The following is a 16,571-nucleotide window of genomic DNA, read 5'->3' on the forward strand; positions in this document are numbered from 1 at the left end:
GCTGGGGGGGGGGGGCATTAGAGCAGACTGTGACAGTGGCTCAGATGGTTTGGCTCCGCTGTAAGGCCTTTATATTTATGAGCGACCAGCACCAACCCAACCAGAGCCAGAGAGAACCAATGGGACTGAAACGAGCGTTCCCGGCTAACAGTGGCCGCTCCATTGACCCCGGTGGAGGCTCTGCAGTCCAGGATCGTTTCCTCCGATGTTACACAAACGTTTCCTCACATGTTACACAAACGTTTCCTCCGATGTTACACAAACGTTTCCTCCGATGTTACACAAACGTTTCCTCCCGATGTTACACAAACGTTTCCTCCGATGTTACACAAACGTTTCCTCCGATGTTACACAATCGTTTCCTCACCAACCCGTGGAGGTTTCCCAACAAACACGTTTCTAAAACCGGGTCTGTGTGGAGGTTTTGCGGCCCGGCCAACCTGTCTGTGTGCTCCCACAGCGCCGGCCAACATGTTCACCTGTTCACACTTGTTCACCCGCCGGGGGCAGAGGCTGGCGGGGGGGGGGGGGGTGCCACCTGCTTATCTTGGCTGGATCCAGGGTTAGCTGGAGTCTGTGATGCTAGCAACGCTAAACGACAACATCTAGAAGCCCCGCCCACATGATTCTGGATGAAATCCAGAACGAGACAAACGGTAGTTAGACTGCCAGGGTTTCCAGGTTGGACCACCAGGGGTTCCAAGCAGCCCTGGAGCTGCTGGATGGTTACCCCCCGCCGCCATCACAGTGTCACTCGTCGTGCAACGACAAGCAGGGCGTCGATGGGTCAGCGCATCAGCAGGTTCATCAAATCAGGCTGTTTGGCGCCAAATAGTGAGGTAAAGTCGACTCTAACGCCACCATCTGGGGTCGTTACAGGGCAGGAGGTCACGCTGGAGGTCATTGTGAGCGCCGCCCAGAAAACTCACTGCAGACCGATGTGGGGGTCCCGTCCGTCATTGACCCGACACCGATCGGTTGAACACATTGACCAATGACACGCTTGCTTCATGTTTTCTCTTTATTCCTAGTATAACAGACATACAATGGTTTTCTGTGAGACCAAATTCATATTAATTCAGAGGCAACGTCTGAAAACCGGACAGAAAAGAGAACGTAATACTGAATCAATGAGACCCCGCCCAGATAGAATGTATTTACACCAAATCAAATACTGATGGAGTTTCTGGAGGCGACCCCCGCCCACCTCCCCCAATAACCATACAATCTTTCACCGGCAGATTAAAAAAGAAACCCACGCTTCCTTTTGAACGCTGAAGCTGCCGCGGCTCGTCTGAAACGTAACGCTGACGACCGTAAATCAAACTGGATGTTTTGTATTTGTCCTCTGAAAGCTATTTAACGCTCCGCTGCCGGTTAATATCCAATCAATACTCCTCTCCTCTCAAACGCCGTGGCCGAAATTATTTTCCTTTATTTACTGCAGTTTGAATATGAATAGTAAACTTTCTATGGGCTCAAACGAGCTCAGGGAGGTTTCAATCAATAGACACTCTCAGATACAGTAAATGGCGTCGTGCTGTTCCCACAGAATTGATCCCGGTTCTACTCGACCGTGAGGCCCGAAGCGAGGCAACGGCGGCGGCGAGGGTTCATTGCACTTCCTCTCAATGGAAACTTTTTCCTTGTCTTAACGCGCACTTTATTCGCTCTCTCGATGGGTGAAGTCCTAAGTCAACATGTACCAAAGCGACGGCGGAGAAAGTCCGTGTTCTTTCTGTTCACCTGCGTGAAACCAAACGGGATAAAAAACAAAAAGCGTCCGTTAATGTTTGACGCCGGCTTTCGATGCTTTTACGGTGGCTTCTGGTCTGCAGGAGGACCGTCTTTAGAAACTGAAAACGACGCCAGAAACAACGGCACCTGTTGGGAAAGACGTGAAACGGAGGCGGTCGATCCTGAACGTCTGTGTTTCTGCAGGCTCATACTTCAGGGGTAAAAATAAAAACCAAACATACAGACCAGGAAAAAAAATATATGAAGGGTTTCATTCCAAAAACACAACAAAGGTTTAATCTCAGAAAATAACAGATCATCTGCAAAATACTGGAGATCGAACGTACGACTCGTTAGTAACAAGGTTTTTTTTTTACCTCGTTCTGGAATGAAACTCTTCAGAAGTACGACGGACACGAGAAGACAAACGGACGACCATAGAAAATGAAACACCGACAATATACTGCAGTATAGTAGCCATCAGACCCCTTGCATTAACCCATGTCACACACTATTATTAAATAAGGCACACATTTACACATACAGTTAAAATTTGGCTAGTAATTATTCCTTATGTACAACCAGCAGCCACAGAGTTAATACCCAGAGTCACTGCAGTCCGTCTCCGTGTTTACGTTCTCGTTGGCGTCTTCCTCTTTGGGTCCGCTAGCGACTTCTGTTCACCTTTGAACTGCGGAGCACCAATCGCAGACGTGCCTCCAAACGGAGCCGACCGGCGTGGCGTCTGACCCGGCGGCGGCGCCGGCTGGGGTGGGGAAAAGAAAAGCGATGGGTGGAGCTGCTGTGAAGGGTTAACTTCCTCTTCACAAACCAACTTAGGGTTGTTGCGGATGTACGATTTTGGCGTCCCCTAAGGGCATTTCCTAGGCCGGTGTGGGGGGGGGGTCATTTGGTATGGCCAAAGATGAGAGACTATCGTAAGGCAAAGACAAAACTACTTTCAGGGGAATCTGCTGACTTCACCACAGGTTATGTATATGTATACATATACGGTGTGGATATAAACACACATATATATACACACACATGCATAATATAAACACATTCGAGGGGGCGTGGGGGGGGGCGGGTGGGGGGCTGGTTAACAACACTACATCAGAAAAGGTTAAGCAAAAGCATGAATCTAAGCGTCACAGGAGCCCCCCCGGCTTCAGTCTTCAGGATGGCGGGTGCGTTGGGTTCCGACACCAGCGCATCCAGAAACTCGGTTGCATCGTAAATCCACACTGAGGACATCGGCGGCCTAATATAAGTCGGTGGCGTCACGTCGCCCGAGTCAGCAGTTCTGTAATAAGCGAGTAGCTGAGCAATACCAATATGGTACAGAGATATTCGTTGGACAAACAGAAGAGGAACTAAACGAGTTTGGTTGAGGCTCTCGTCCGCGGCGACCCTAGAGGTCGCATGACTGATCGCATTTTCTTGCGAAGGTCTTCGACCTCGAACTGCGTTTCTTCAAAATGAAGTTCCTGTCAGGCGACGCCTGGAGGGAGACCCCCCCTCTAGTCCGGGAGCCGGGCTCCTCAGTAGTTGAACTTCCCCTGCTGGTTGACCGGGGACGTGGCGGGTATGAACAGGGGCTTGGGGGGGACGTCGGGTTTGAGCGAGGAGGCCCGGCGGACAATGGCGCCCCTTTGGGGGGCCTCCTGCTGCTCCCCGTTGTAGCTGTGCTGACGCGTCAGGTACCCGTTGGGGATGAGGGGGTAGTGAACCTCGCAGGCGCTGCCTGTGGAGTTCATCCGCGCCAGGAGGGGCGGCGGCTGGTGGGGCCCCCCGTTTCGTTGGCTGAAACTGTGCTGGCGAGGGATCATTCCTCCTCCGTTTCCTCCCCCTGCTCCGCCTCCGTTGGGGATCTTGTTGGCGGCGGCGATCAGCGAGTGCCTCTGGGAGGAGTGCCTCCTCTCCAGGGTGGACTGGTGGTGCGACGGGATGTCCGGGGGGACGTCCATGCGCCTGGTGAGGCTGTCTCGGGGTAACGTGGACGAGCTGTAGTAGGGCGCCGACTCGGTCTCGGGGATCTGAGGTTGGATGCGATTGGCGAACGCGAGCTGACCGCCGCCGCTGGCCATCAGACCTGACGGGCTCATCAACTGGGGGGTCTTGCTGCTGCTCGCCTCGTGGATGTGTTTCAGGAGTTCGTCCAGCGAGGTGACCTCCATCACCTTCTGGGTGTTCCCGGAGTACGGCTGCTGAGACAACACACGGTCCACGTTGTGGATCTTGCGTTCTTCTGGATGGAGATGACCTCCGACCAGCGGCTGCCCGTTGGACAGGGCGTGGGAGTAGGGGAAGACTTGCTGGTGGAGCAGGGCGGAGCTGGGCCTCGAGCCGATGTTGTGGGACTTTGGATCCTTGGCATTGTTGCAGTTCTGGTTCTTCTCCCATTGGTTCTTGAAGGCTTTCATGCTCTTGATGGGCAATTCTGGGGTGGAGTCTGGCGTAGGTAGCCCAGACAGCTCTGACGAGTGGTGGAGGGGGTGGTGATGGTGGTGGTGGTGGTGGTGGTGGGGGTGCACCAGGTCTCCCATTGTCATTCCATGATGGCCGTTTCTCCTTGCAGGGTGATGCTCCTTGCTGTTGGCGAAGAACGAGTTGTAGATCTTGGGCGAGGACACCTCCAGCTTCTCGTCTTTACTCTGGCTGTCCAGGAGACCGTTGAGCTTGGCCAGACTGCGGAGCGACAGGGCGTGTGGGATCGGGGCTTCGGGGTCTTTAGACAACTTCTTGGTCTTGTGGCCGGTGTGGTTACAGTAGCAGGACACCAGGAAGCCGGACAGGAAGGCGCCAAGGACAAAGGCTACCAAGACACAGGCGATCAGGAGAGTGTAGTGGACGCTGTGGTTGGTCTTCTCCAGCTCCGGCGGACGTCTGACACCTTCGAAACGAGACGAGATTGACAAAAGAGGACTTCAGTTAGCGCTTTTCTAACCGAACCAGAGGGAAAAACATGTTTAAGAGCCAATGTAGGTCAAGTAGCAGCTGGGGCGGACAGGTTGTGTTTACCGGAGCTCCAGGATGAGGGGGAGGTGTTTGAATGACAGTCTCGGTTTTCTTGCGTTCCACCTTTAATAGATCTATAGAGTCTGTTTTTCTACGACCCATGTTTTCCCCTCAGGACCGGCGGCGCTCCCCTGATCAGCTACGAAATGACTCAGAACGATAAATATTGATGAGGCCACAGCAGCAGGAAGCTGATATGGGTTTCGCAGACGTGACGATCGGAGAGGTACGACGAACGAGCCAAAAAATAAGGTCTATCCAATCGCTCGCCGAGTGTGGAACCTCTGCCAAAGCCGAGTCAAACGAGGTTGTCGACTCCGACCGCAGCCAGAAACACAAGATGACTTAGTCGAGGTAAATCTAGCGCGTAAACGTCCTTGGGCGCCGTGGCCCTCAGACTGTTTGCTTAACGGCGTGGAAGCCAACGACTATATAAAGAGCGAAACCTGCCACCTCGTAATCAGAGCTCGTTTGCGGGAGGGCGACACCATCTGTGGTGTCGGAACCCTGAACGAAGGATTCTGCGAAACTGATGAGACTCTACGCCAGGACGGGGGAGGGGGGGGTGCAGGTGTTCCAAACACGCTAAGCTAAACGGCTAATGAGGGCTTTGTTGGGGGAACGGGGGGAGGGAAGACGAGGGGGGTGTCTGAATCAGACCGGATTTCAGTTGGTGACACGTTCAGAGCGATGATGACGAGGATGATTGGTGGAACGATTAGATCTGCATGAGAGCAGATTTTAATCTTTTCTCTGAATCAAGTGACCCTGACTTGACGTAATGGAGCTCTAATGAGCTCTCATTAAGTCTTATGAGGCGATTATCAGAGATGAGTGAATGAATGAGTTGTGATGAGGGCAATATGGACCGAATCCATCAGGGTCAGGGAACGGTTCCCAACTTAGAGATTCTTTTCTGTAATCAGTCTAAACTGTCTTTATAGACGAAAAAATCAACATATTTGTTTATAATAGTTCCAGTAAAACCCCCTAAATTATAAAAAAGATCCTGTCTCACTGATGTCGTATCCATCCGCCAACACATAAACTTTCAGGAAAGTAATGCCCCCTACCCCCCCGTGGAAAATCTCTCCTCTGTTCTCGTGGGTTCGGTGTCCTTCCTGTCACCCAAACCCTGGCAGGTGTGTCTCTTCTTCTAACTTGTGGAGGTGTTCAGGGATGGAGCCAAGTACCCAAAAACCTCAAATTGATGAAATCCGACAGTCCCTTTGGAGGAATGCTGGAAGGATTTGAATTTAGTGGAGTGGAAGGTGTGAATAAAACCTCCTCCACGGACCCTCGAGACGGGATTAAAGGTAATGAGAGTGCGTTAGAGGGACCGTAGCGAGGCTAACTCACTTGGATTGTGATCAGAGGCCAATATTAGGGGATAATACAGTAGAGGGAAATCTGATTAGAGACCCTCTGATCACAATCCACCGAGAGACAAAAGCAAAAATGAGTGAAGGCTAAACTCTTTGTGGAAAGCCAAGAAATGGCGCGGCGCTACGCTAACTACCCAACGCTGGCTTCCCGTCGTCGTTACGGCTTTAATTTGACCGAATCAAAAAGTTTCATTTGATCTGGAGATGAGTTCTTTATTTGTTAACGTAACGTCGGTGAGTTGGTAACTTGATCCGTGATGTTTGCAGCATCACTCCCTGTGGTGCTTCGCCCCCCGTTTCCCCAACAGTCAGACTCTATAATCTCTCCTGGAATGACGCTTTGAAAAGAGCTTCCAATTAAAAATGCTAACTTTCTAGCTTTTTTTTTTCCTTGTAATTGCCTCGACTTACGACTGCATTAAAAAGTCATAAATCATAATTGCATCCCAGCGGGAGACGCGATCAGACGTGATGCCGCGGCGAGCCCGTTAATACCTTTCTGTTCCTGCTCTCATTACACAGACCGCTAGTCAGCGCCGCCGCATCCAGATCCTCGCCGATACGATCGGGGACTGAAACCGACCCGGAGCCTCGAACGACCTGCCGCGACTCGTTTCACGGGCGAGGCCTGACGCCTCCATCAGCGGGAGCGTGGGACGAAAGGCGTCACGCTCACACCGAGACGCGTGAATGGCAGCGACAGCGTGGCGAGCAGCGCGGGATGAGACGCGATGAGACCGGAAGTTTGAAACAACATCGGATTTTAAGTTAAAAAAGTAATGGCAGGAAGTAGCCGCCTCAGGTAGAGGCTCTTCTAGGAAGAGGACGCGCCGCGTCGGCGTCCATATTGTTATAAATAGACGTCGGCGCGGCGTGTTGCGTAAACAGCGGGTTCTTCACGTCGGACTAATTGGCGACGGTTTCTACATGAGGGAAACGTGTTTTTTTCCTCCTCGCAAAAACAAATGACAACAGAAGAGTCGAGTCCTTCACGCGGCGACTGATTAAATAGCGACCGCCTCGGCAAGCGAACGGCAACGTCTGCGATCGGCTTCATTAACAACACGCCGCCCATGAGCGAATCCATGACACCAATTAGCGCTAACGCTAACGCGTGTCCTCGTTTGAGGAATCCTGTCGCATCTGTGCCGTTAAAGGACCAAACTTGACAAAAAGACATTTAAATATCGCCCGAACGAGAGATTACTTCTCGTCTTTTTTGTGTGTTTTTTTTTTGAAAAACAACACTTTTCAAGGTCAGACAGGAAGTAAATTAAAAGCGTCTCCGTTCCACCCAGCTTTCTCTCGGGGGTGTGTTTAAATTCTTCACACCCCCGGATGGCAACTTGTGTTCTATTTTCTGCAAATCAAGTGGTGTTCCAAAATAGCCTTAATGAGGTTCCTCCTCCGCCGGCGTACGAGTGCGTGTAATTGTTCCCTTAATGGCCGCTCCATCCCGACGAGACGAAACGACCCGGGGCTCCGCGGGCGCCGCGTTATCCCGAGTCGAACAGGAAAAACTTCTCACTCCTGAGTGAAACCCGGGGGTCGAACGTCGGAACAAATTATTTCCATTTCTTCAAAATCGGGACGAGAAAAAAGCACAAAAAACAGGAAAAGCGTCGCGGTTCCGTCCCGTCGGCGGGAGCGACGGCTTGTTTGACGGTTAGCGCCGACGGACGTGGTTAGTGGGAAGAAGACGATCCCGTATGACACACACACACGGTTTGTGTGTGTGTGTGTGCAGGTTTCTGGCTGTTGACTGACTGAATCCAATCATGTACTCTTGTTATTAGGAATTTGCATAATATTCCACTTCACTGCTCAGCCAATTGGATGCGGTTTAATATATGCACACAAGCCGAGGTGATATGGTGTAATGTCACAGATCCAAGTGAAAACTGGTGGTAATGAGGGCCGCATTCCATTCCAGGTGTGTTGAAGCGGGGAGCACAGATTCCATTACAGCTTTGATTGAATGCTCATAAATTAGGAACGATGCAGCGTCTGGTAATCGGACGCACTCGGAGCGTCGTCCGTCCGGATTCACACCTCTGTGTGAATCCCTCCAATCAGAGGACGGCAGGCGGTTAAAGGGGCGGTTCAGTCCAGTTCCAGAAGAGCTCACGATCTGTTCAAGTGTTTGAGCGTCCAAATAGTCCAAGGGAAAGCTTTACATTTTTTAATAGTAATTTATATAAGATATATAATTGAAATTTATTATATAAATTTTAATGTATTATATAAATTAAAATTGTTATATCAATAACAAATTAAAATGTATATAATTTTAATCTATTACTTATATAATAAATGACATTATATAATAATAAATTAAAACTTATATAAATAATAAATTAAAATTTTTGCAATACATTTTAATTTATTATTTATATAACAATTTCAATTTAGTATATAAATTAAAATTATATGTATAATTTTATTGTAATCTCTAAATATAAAAGCATGTATGTGATGTCATCTGGGTGAACCGGCCCTTTAAGGAGGCGTCTTTGGCAGCGCATGCACCCGTCCTTTTTTTAGTCTTCATGCATCAGAAATAAAATAAAATAAAGTTCATTCAGTGGCTGGAAAAGCAAGACGCTTCCAGTTCAAACTTTCAGGAGGAAAATCTGACACTGGAGGAATCTTGGCTTGACCAATCAGCTTAAAGAAGACAGTCCACGCCAAAGCCACTCGCTGCCGACGCGCTGAATCAATTTTGAGCTCCTGATGGCCGGCGGCGCCCAGGGAGCCAGGTGAGGAAGCCGAGGCGTCTTTGGAGTGAACTGCTGCTTTAAGAGGCGGAGCTACAGCCACCGGCTGTAAAGCCGCAGCGACGGCGCCAAACGGGGGTGAGTAGGGATTCAACCAAGGAGGCAGGTGCAGCTAAAGGGTTAATCCAACCAAAACAGGAAGCAAGAGAGAAAACAGGCAGGAAGTCACGTCCCAGAGGTCAGAGGTGGACTGGAGGGTCAAGGGGCGGGACTAGGAGCTGGGATAACTGTGTGGGGGGTGGTGGTAGGGGGGTTCATCACTGCGGGCCCCGAAGGTCCGATTCACCGACCTGACAAACACCTGACCCTTAAAGGAACGGTGTGCCGTGAGCCAATCAGTGACAACGAGTCCATATTTGGGCGTTAACGCAGAGGTCTGGCAGCGACTCGGGAACAGCGTTTCGGGACGTGATGCTTTGACTCGTATACGGCGCGGACGCGGCCGATGGGCAGATGGCGGTTCTATAAATCCGCCCCTTAAAGGGCCGACGCGCCGACGGACTTCAGACGACTTCCTGTCGCTGGTTTTGCTCCGAAACAGTCAAACGTTCGCCGGACTGAAGCGTCTCCGAGGAGCAGATGATGAGCCCCGGGTCAGCGTCTGTCGGTCTTCAGAAGTAAAAATAACCCCATAGACCCCCCCCCCAGTACAGAGGGTTCACCCTGAGTTCAGCGCCGCTCTCCTCCCGCCGAGCTCTAATGAGTCTGAAACGCCTCTTCGTTATCGAGCATCGCACTCTGCCTGGCAGCTAAATTAGCAAAACCGCTCCACGTGGGGGGCGGGGGCGTGGTGGGGGGGTCGCCCATGAAATCATAAAGGTGAGCAGGAGGGCGGGGTCTAGCTGAGCTTGTTTGTTCCTGAACCACGGAGACGGAAGCAGGAAGTTCCAACCGGTTCCATCATTTCTACTAAACCAGGAAGTCCCGCCCTCGCGTCGTTTAAACCGACCAATCAGATGTGGTAAACATCCCATCCTTTGTATTTCCTGATGCTCGGGTCGCGCTGACGTTTCCGGGCGGGGCAGATGTACGGATGTTTTCTGCGAGTCGAGATTCCTGGGAGACGTTTCTGCCGACAGGAAACTTTTCCCAGCAGCCATTGGGGCGTCGGGCGTCTCACGATAAAGATTTCTCCTTTTCCTCTGGAGCTGCAGAAAACACACTTAACTTAGCTAACTTAGTGCTAAGTTAGCCTCATGCTAATTGATAGCTACCTCTTAGCATGTAGCGTAGCATCTGGTCGTGAGGAACGACCGCGAGAAACTGGCAGGAAGTAGTTCCTCTCCGGACCGCTGTTCAGTCCCATCCCCAGGCCCCGCCCACACACTCGCTGGGCTCTTTTGATTCAACCGACTGCGTCGACGCCCATTTCTTCACGCCGTTCGTTTCTGCGAGTCGCCGACCGGCCAGGAAACGCAGGATTAACGAGCCTCAAGCTCAGATCACGACGGGATTAAATATTCAGGGCCGGGTGGCGGTTGGAAAGGTCACGTCATCTCTTCAGGCGGCCGTTCCACATGTTAACAACCAACTCACGGCGACCTGACCCCAGGACGACCCCACGTAACCATGGCAACCTGGTCCAGTCGCTCACCTGCTTAGAATTTATCTTGAAAAATGTCGACTATGAAGGGTTCAGGTTTGGCTCGGCTGTAAATTGCGGGAAAAGAAACGGTCCTGGGGGGTGGGGTTTAGTGAGGGGGTGGGGTTTAGTGAGGGGTGGGCGGGGCATTCAGACGTGGGAAATTGTGCGTCGCATCACGTGGCGCCCAAAGGAACGAAACAGAACGCTGACCAATCAGGAGCAAGGAGATTAGTTGGGCTAGGAGTTTGATGTTAGCAGCTAATGTTAGCGGCTAATGTTAGCTGCTAATGTTAGCGGCTAATGAAGGTTTTATTTCACCCCAGGAGAACATTGGAACTCATCACCGGTGTCGTCATGTGACCTCTTAAAGGGCCGGCGTCTGACCGGCCTCATCATCAGAGGTGAGGATTAGCTTCTGGTCGTCGTTACAGGATGTGTTTGAAGTGGTTGCCATGGAGACGGACCGGTGATGCTGTTCCACCGGGGTGGAGGTTAGTTTAGTTAGTGGTTAGCAGGAGGCGGTGAGACGTTCAGGGGCCCCGCAGTGCACCCCCCCAAAGTTCAGTGCAGAGGTCCCTCCCCCTTACCCTCCATCTCCACACTGATTGGCTCCGAGTCAGGTGACCCTTGTTCCCCTACGGGGGGAGGGCCATCAGCACCTGTACCTCTTTCAGGGTCACCTGCCTCCTTTGGGAATGCCGGCCCATGATTGGTTGTGCTGGCAGTTGTGGGTGTGGTCTTCCCTGTGGTTGTGACGAGGGAGGGGGGGAGGAATAAGGGGGGGGTGACAGAGTGAGTGATTAGTGAAATGTGAATCAGCCACACAGTCAACTTCAGAGAGATGGGGGTGAGTCCTGAGTGGGGGGGGGGTCACCGGTTACCATGACGACCTGGGGATGGCAGCGGGCGACAAGATGAGCACACACAACACAGGTACCTGCCCCCCCCCCCACAACCTCAAGCCCCACCCCCTCAGGTTCAGTTTGGAAACACAGGATTAGTTTAACTAATCAGGTTAACTGAATTTAGCCAGCAGTAATCCAATCCTGAGGGGGCGGGGCTTCCAGTTGGCCACCAGGGGGCGATGGCGATGCTCTGCTTCATGATGTCATCGTCTCTACGTGTCAGCAGACGCTCGTAACGCCGACATTCCTCCACGTTTAACAAACCGCTCCGTCAGATAAACTCCGGCTTTGTTTACATTCTGACCGCTCATGCTGGTTGCCGTGACGACACAGCTGCTAACATGAACAGAGCGTCTCCTGGACCAGACTCGGGTGTGGAAAGAAAAGCGAAGCCAAACTCCTCCTCGGACGCGTGGACCCCTAAAAAAACAAACCACTCAGGAGACGACGATGCGTTCACTGACCGTAGGCCGAATCCAGAACCGTGTTCTGCCTGCGCGTCGTCGCCAGGACATCTGGGGCAGAAACAAAGGGCAAATCAGAGCCAACGAAAAGAGCCCCAACTATTTATTCCCTCCAACACTTTTATGAGTAAATGTTTAATTTAGATGAAAAGATGCCAGAGAGGGGGGGTGAGATTGTTCCTCAAGCCGCCCCCGGAATAAATGCATCATAATGCGGCGATATAATTTGCTGGATCTGCAATCCGTCGTGGCTTTTTGTGTTCCTCCGCCGTGGAGATGTGGCGATAAACAGGAAGTGCTTTGTGATTGCTTTATGCAAATGAGGTGAAATAAAGACGTGTTTCCATCTCACCGTGGCAGGTGTCCGGGGGCAGACGGTCGCCGTTCTCCACGTCCTGTTCAAACCCGCCCCTGTGGAGCCACGCACAAACACAGACACGCAAACACAGACACGCAAACACAGACACGCAAACACGCCACAAAGACAAAGAGGCGCTTCAGCTCATTTGCATAAATCCATTTCCCCGACTGTCCCCTCCTAACAAAGCTCCTCGTTCTCTCTTTCCAAAAATTGTTTTTTTGTTGATGAAATTTAATTTGTTTGGTGTCTGGTTGAGGTCACAGCGAGTCCCGCGTTCCAGCGGCGGCGGCGGCCGATGGACCTGAAGGGCTCCTCTCTGGATGAGTTCTGAGGCGCTCAGAGGCAGGTGTTCGTCTGAGGTGAGGGGCAGGAATGTACTGACGCCCCCCCCCCGCTCGCTTTGAGGACTCGATCCGGGTCCGGGCGATCGGACCGTCTCAGAACGCCATAACTAGGATTTAGGTTCAACCCCCCCGCCGCCAGAGACGTGTCTAAACGTCAGTCACGTTTGTCATGAGTGTTTCTAGTCCGGGGGGGCACGAGTGTTTCTAGTCAGGTGGAGTACGAGTGTTTCTAGTCCGGTGGAGTACGAGTGTTTCTAGTCCGGTGGAGTACGAGTGTTTCTAGTCCGGTGGAGTACGAGTGTTTCTAGTCCGGTGGAGTACGAGTGTTTCTAGTCTGGTGGAGTACGAGTGTTTCTAGTCCGGTGGAGTACGAGTGTTTCTAGTCCGGTGGAGTACGAGTGTTTCTAGTCCGGTGGAGTACGAGTGTTTCTAGTCCAGTGGAGTACGAGTGTTTCTAGTCTGGTGGAGTACGAGTGTTTCTAGTCCGGTGGAGTACGAGAGTTTCTAGTCCGGTGGAGTACGAGTGTTTCTAGTCCGGTGGAGCTTCAGCACGAAGCCAAGCCCCCCCCACCCATGAAATGAGGTGAATACGACGCTCTGCTCCGAAGCAGCGCTGGCGTAATGATCCCGTATTCACTTTGTCGGAGCGTGGAAACACGCCCCCGCCACAGCCAACCAATTAGTTCCTCGTGAAACCCGACGTAAACCTGCAGCTCACACTGATTACACCCGACCGCCCCCCAGCTCCCGTCTCTAATCAGCACACAGCAACTCTTCTCTTGGACGTGTTTCAGATTCCTCAACACGGAACACGTGATTGGGCCGCGGGGGACGAACCGAAGGTGTCGAAACCGGAGGCAGGAGAGCCGACGGGCTCAGCTGGAAGCAGGACTGACATCAGCTCAGACGCCGTTCCCGCCGTCGCCGCGGCAGCAGCTGTCAGGATGGGATGTGTGTTTGTTAAAGCTGCTGCGACGAGGCTGAAGCGACCAGAAACAGTGAAAACCTCCGTCTCTACAGGTGAGTCCTGTCGGCAGGGAGTCGGATTTAGAGTCGCCGTAGGAACGTTAGAGCGATAAACAAAAGGAAAAACCGCCGTCAGAGGTGTTTTTACAGCTGAACACCACACCATAATATGATGTCGGTAGGCCAGTCTGTTTAGTTTGGTGTGAATCATTCAAACACCTCAGAGGTCATCCAAAGGTCGAGGAAAAACACACAAAAAGATTTGACGATATCTTTAATTATGAAGCAAAAACCAACAATGAAAGAGGAAGAAGCTGGTTTTATGTGATGGATATCCGTTCAGTTGAAGGTCGCCCTCGTCTCTGTCGCCATAGGGACCAACAGGGACGGAGGGACCAGGCCCCCATTGGCTGACGATGAAGAAAACTGCATGTGATTGGTTGTTGACGAAACCCTTTCTTGGGTTGGAAATGATCTCGTCTTTAAGACGAGACGTCTGTGATTCAGTCAGTTCAGTTAGTTTGTCCTGGTTTGGTTCTAGCTTGGTTCTAGTCTGGTTCTAGATTGGTTCTAGTTTGGTTCTAGATTGGTTCTAGTTTGGTTCTAGTCTGGTTCTAGATTGGTTGTAGTTTGGTTCTAGATTGGTTATAGTTTGGTTCTAGATTGGTTCTAGTTTGGTTCTAGTTTGGTTCTAGCTTGGTTCTAGTCTGGTTCTAGATTGGTTCTAGTTTGGTTCTAGATTGGTTCTAGTTTGGTTCTAGTTTGGTTCTAGATTGGTTCTAGTCTGGTTTAGATTGGTTCTAGTTTGGTTCTAGATTGGTTCTAGTTTGGTTCTAGATTGGTTATAGTTTGGTTCTAGATTGGTTCTAGATTGGTTCTAGTTTGGTTCTAGTTTGGTTCTAGCTTGGTTCTAGTCTGGTTCTAGATTGGTTCTAGTTTGGTTCTAGATTGGTTCTAGTTTGGTTCTAGTTTGGTTCTAGATTGGTTCTAGTCTGGTTCTAGTTTGGTTCTAGCTTGGTTCTAGTTTGGTTCTAGATTGGTTCTAGTCTGGTTCTAGATTGGTTCTAGTCTGGTTCAGGGCTGATCCAGATCCAGATTAATCAAAGGGAAGCACTAAGCCTTTGTTTCCTGTCGGGGTTTGTTGGGTCAGTTCCAAACGGAACCCATAGGAGGCGCTGAATCGACACCCTCGCCATCAGAACCCGTCTAAAAGTCTGACCCCTGCTGGAGAGTCCAGGCAACTTCACCCTGAAACACCCGTCCGACCGGTGGGGTTGTTCCAGGTGTTAAGCCCAGATTGACGAGCGTACAGACCAGAAAGATGACATCAACCAACCAGAGAGCAGCTGACGGTGTTGCCTAGCAACAGTAAAGGCATTAGCATCCTGACGGCTAATTCTTCCTCCTGCGTCTGCGACACAAAGGCAGCTGAGTCAGTCTTCCTGTCGACGCGGGATGAGGCGGTGCGTTCAGGGCCGCTCCGTGAAAGCTCGTAGCGTTTGACATCCGTCAGGTTTTAAACCGTCGTTCTGGTCGTGAAACTCCAGCGTCGCCTCCTGATGCACAAAGACGCCGCCGCCAGTCTGAGTTTAGAGGCGGCGTGGAATCGTTTCAGCGACGCGTTCCTGTGATTTTTGAACGAATCAATATGCAGCTTCTGTCTCCGGCAAACAGCGAAGTATACGATGAGTCAGAGCGTCTGCTTAATGCGCCTTAACGCCGCCGCACTAACAACCACACAAAGTTTGTTCCTCGCTGAGGCGACGCCTCAACGGGAGTTTTGTTAACCGTGAGGCTGACAGGTCACCTTTACGTCTGGAGCCACACGTCGCCTCCGCCGTGATCGACCTTTTCTGGTGTTCACGCACATGAATAAACATCGGAGTGCGACTGTCAGGCGAGACGTCGTTTAGTTCTGCTCGGCTTTCCAGACCCCCCCGGGAGAGGGGGGGGTTTGTTGGGTGTCGGATCTCAACACTTGTCTCCGCCGGGTTCGCGTCCCACATCTGGATCCGACGCTCGCAAATCGTTTAATGGTTTGGGGTCGCACGAGGCCTCAAAGGACACGTCTAGCATTAGCTTGATGCTAGTTTGATGCTTAACCAATCAGAACCAGCTGCTGAATCATCATATTTCCTGCAGCGCTGAGATCTGTCCAGTCGCCGTTTACCCGCTGATCGCCTCATGCTATCGGCGTGCGGCGTTAGCATGTACGAGGTTAGCATGTACGCTTCCTTCACGTGCGATCGCCGCGCTCCGACGCTAATTATCACCGTACGACAACAGAATGACGACGTCATCTGCATATAGCCTGGTTTCCTGTGCGGCAGCGACTGACTGCCACCAGGCACAAAGCCTCCTGGGAAAACAGAAGCTGACTAACAAACCAGTCAGCCTGACAGGCTGCTGCCGCTTCTATCATGTCTGTTTCTCAACAGTCGATAAAAACCCAGAGCTCAGCTCTCAGGAAAGCACTTAAACTTTTTTTAAACCAACCACATCCCAGTAAACTGCTGGGGAAGGTTCACGTCTCCTGAAACGCTCCGGGCGGGAAGAACTCCCCCATCAGGTCGACTGACGGCTTTCATTTTGACAAAACAAGCTGCACTTCCTCTTACTGACTGCTCTGCGCGTCCCGTTCCGGAATCTTTCCACTTGAACATTTTGTTTTTTTGGCCTCGGGAACGGCGATACGGTCGACTGCATAATGTATGAAACGTGTGAGAATCCAGGAAGTGGAAGACGGCAGAGAATCCTCACCATTAGCCACAAATCCGTCGTTAAAATTCACGCAACCTCTGGATGAGGAAGACGACGCTGAGCGATGAAGGAGAGGAAGATCTCCTGGGAGGAGGAGAACTTTACAACCCTCCTAACCGCTCTCGCCGTTCGGCGCTCCGACCGATGATATACGGATAAAGACATCGCTTAGTGCGAAAGTCTGGCGTCGTTTCGGAGAGCCGGGGTTCCGGCAGATGGTTTCTCCCCTTTAATAGAAAACCCTTAATGGAAAACAGATGTTGTGG

The 16,571-nt window shown here is 51.4% G+C and overlaps 1 protein-coding gene across 5 annotated transcripts in view; it reads right to left on the reverse strand.

Annotated features, from left to right (window-relative positions):
* Window positions 1-1,013: 1,013 nt before the first annotated feature.
* The window catches only part of sema6cb (semaphorin 6Cb), a 93,807-nt gene continuing 78,249 nt past the window's right edge, over window positions 1,014-16,571 (reverse strand). For 3 of the 5 annotated variants that reach the window (XM_068323057.1, XM_068323055.1, XM_068323056.1), the window contains 4 exons: window positions 12,227-12,285; window positions 11,875-11,925; window positions 11,093-11,248; window positions 1,014-4,633 (listed from right to left, as the gene is read on the reverse strand). In XM_068323057.1, coding sequence (XP_068179158.1) covers window positions 3,282-4,633; window positions 11,093-11,248; window positions 11,875-11,925; window positions 12,227-12,285 — 1,618 coding nt within the window. In that variant the 3' untranslated portion in view covers window positions 1,014-3,281. The remainder of the gene's footprint in view (window positions 4,634-11,092; window positions 11,249-11,874; window positions 11,926-12,226; window positions 12,286-16,571) is intronic. The other 2 variants (XM_068323058.1, XM_068323059.1) reach the window with 2 other exon arrangements.

Source organism: Antennarius striatus, chromosome 9 (genome assembly GCF_040054535.1).
Source record: "Antennarius striatus isolate MH-2024 chromosome 9, ASM4005453v1, whole genome shotgun sequence".
Classification (NCBI taxonomy): Eukaryota; Metazoa; Chordata; class Actinopteri; order Lophiiformes; family Antennariidae; genus Antennarius; species Antennarius striatus.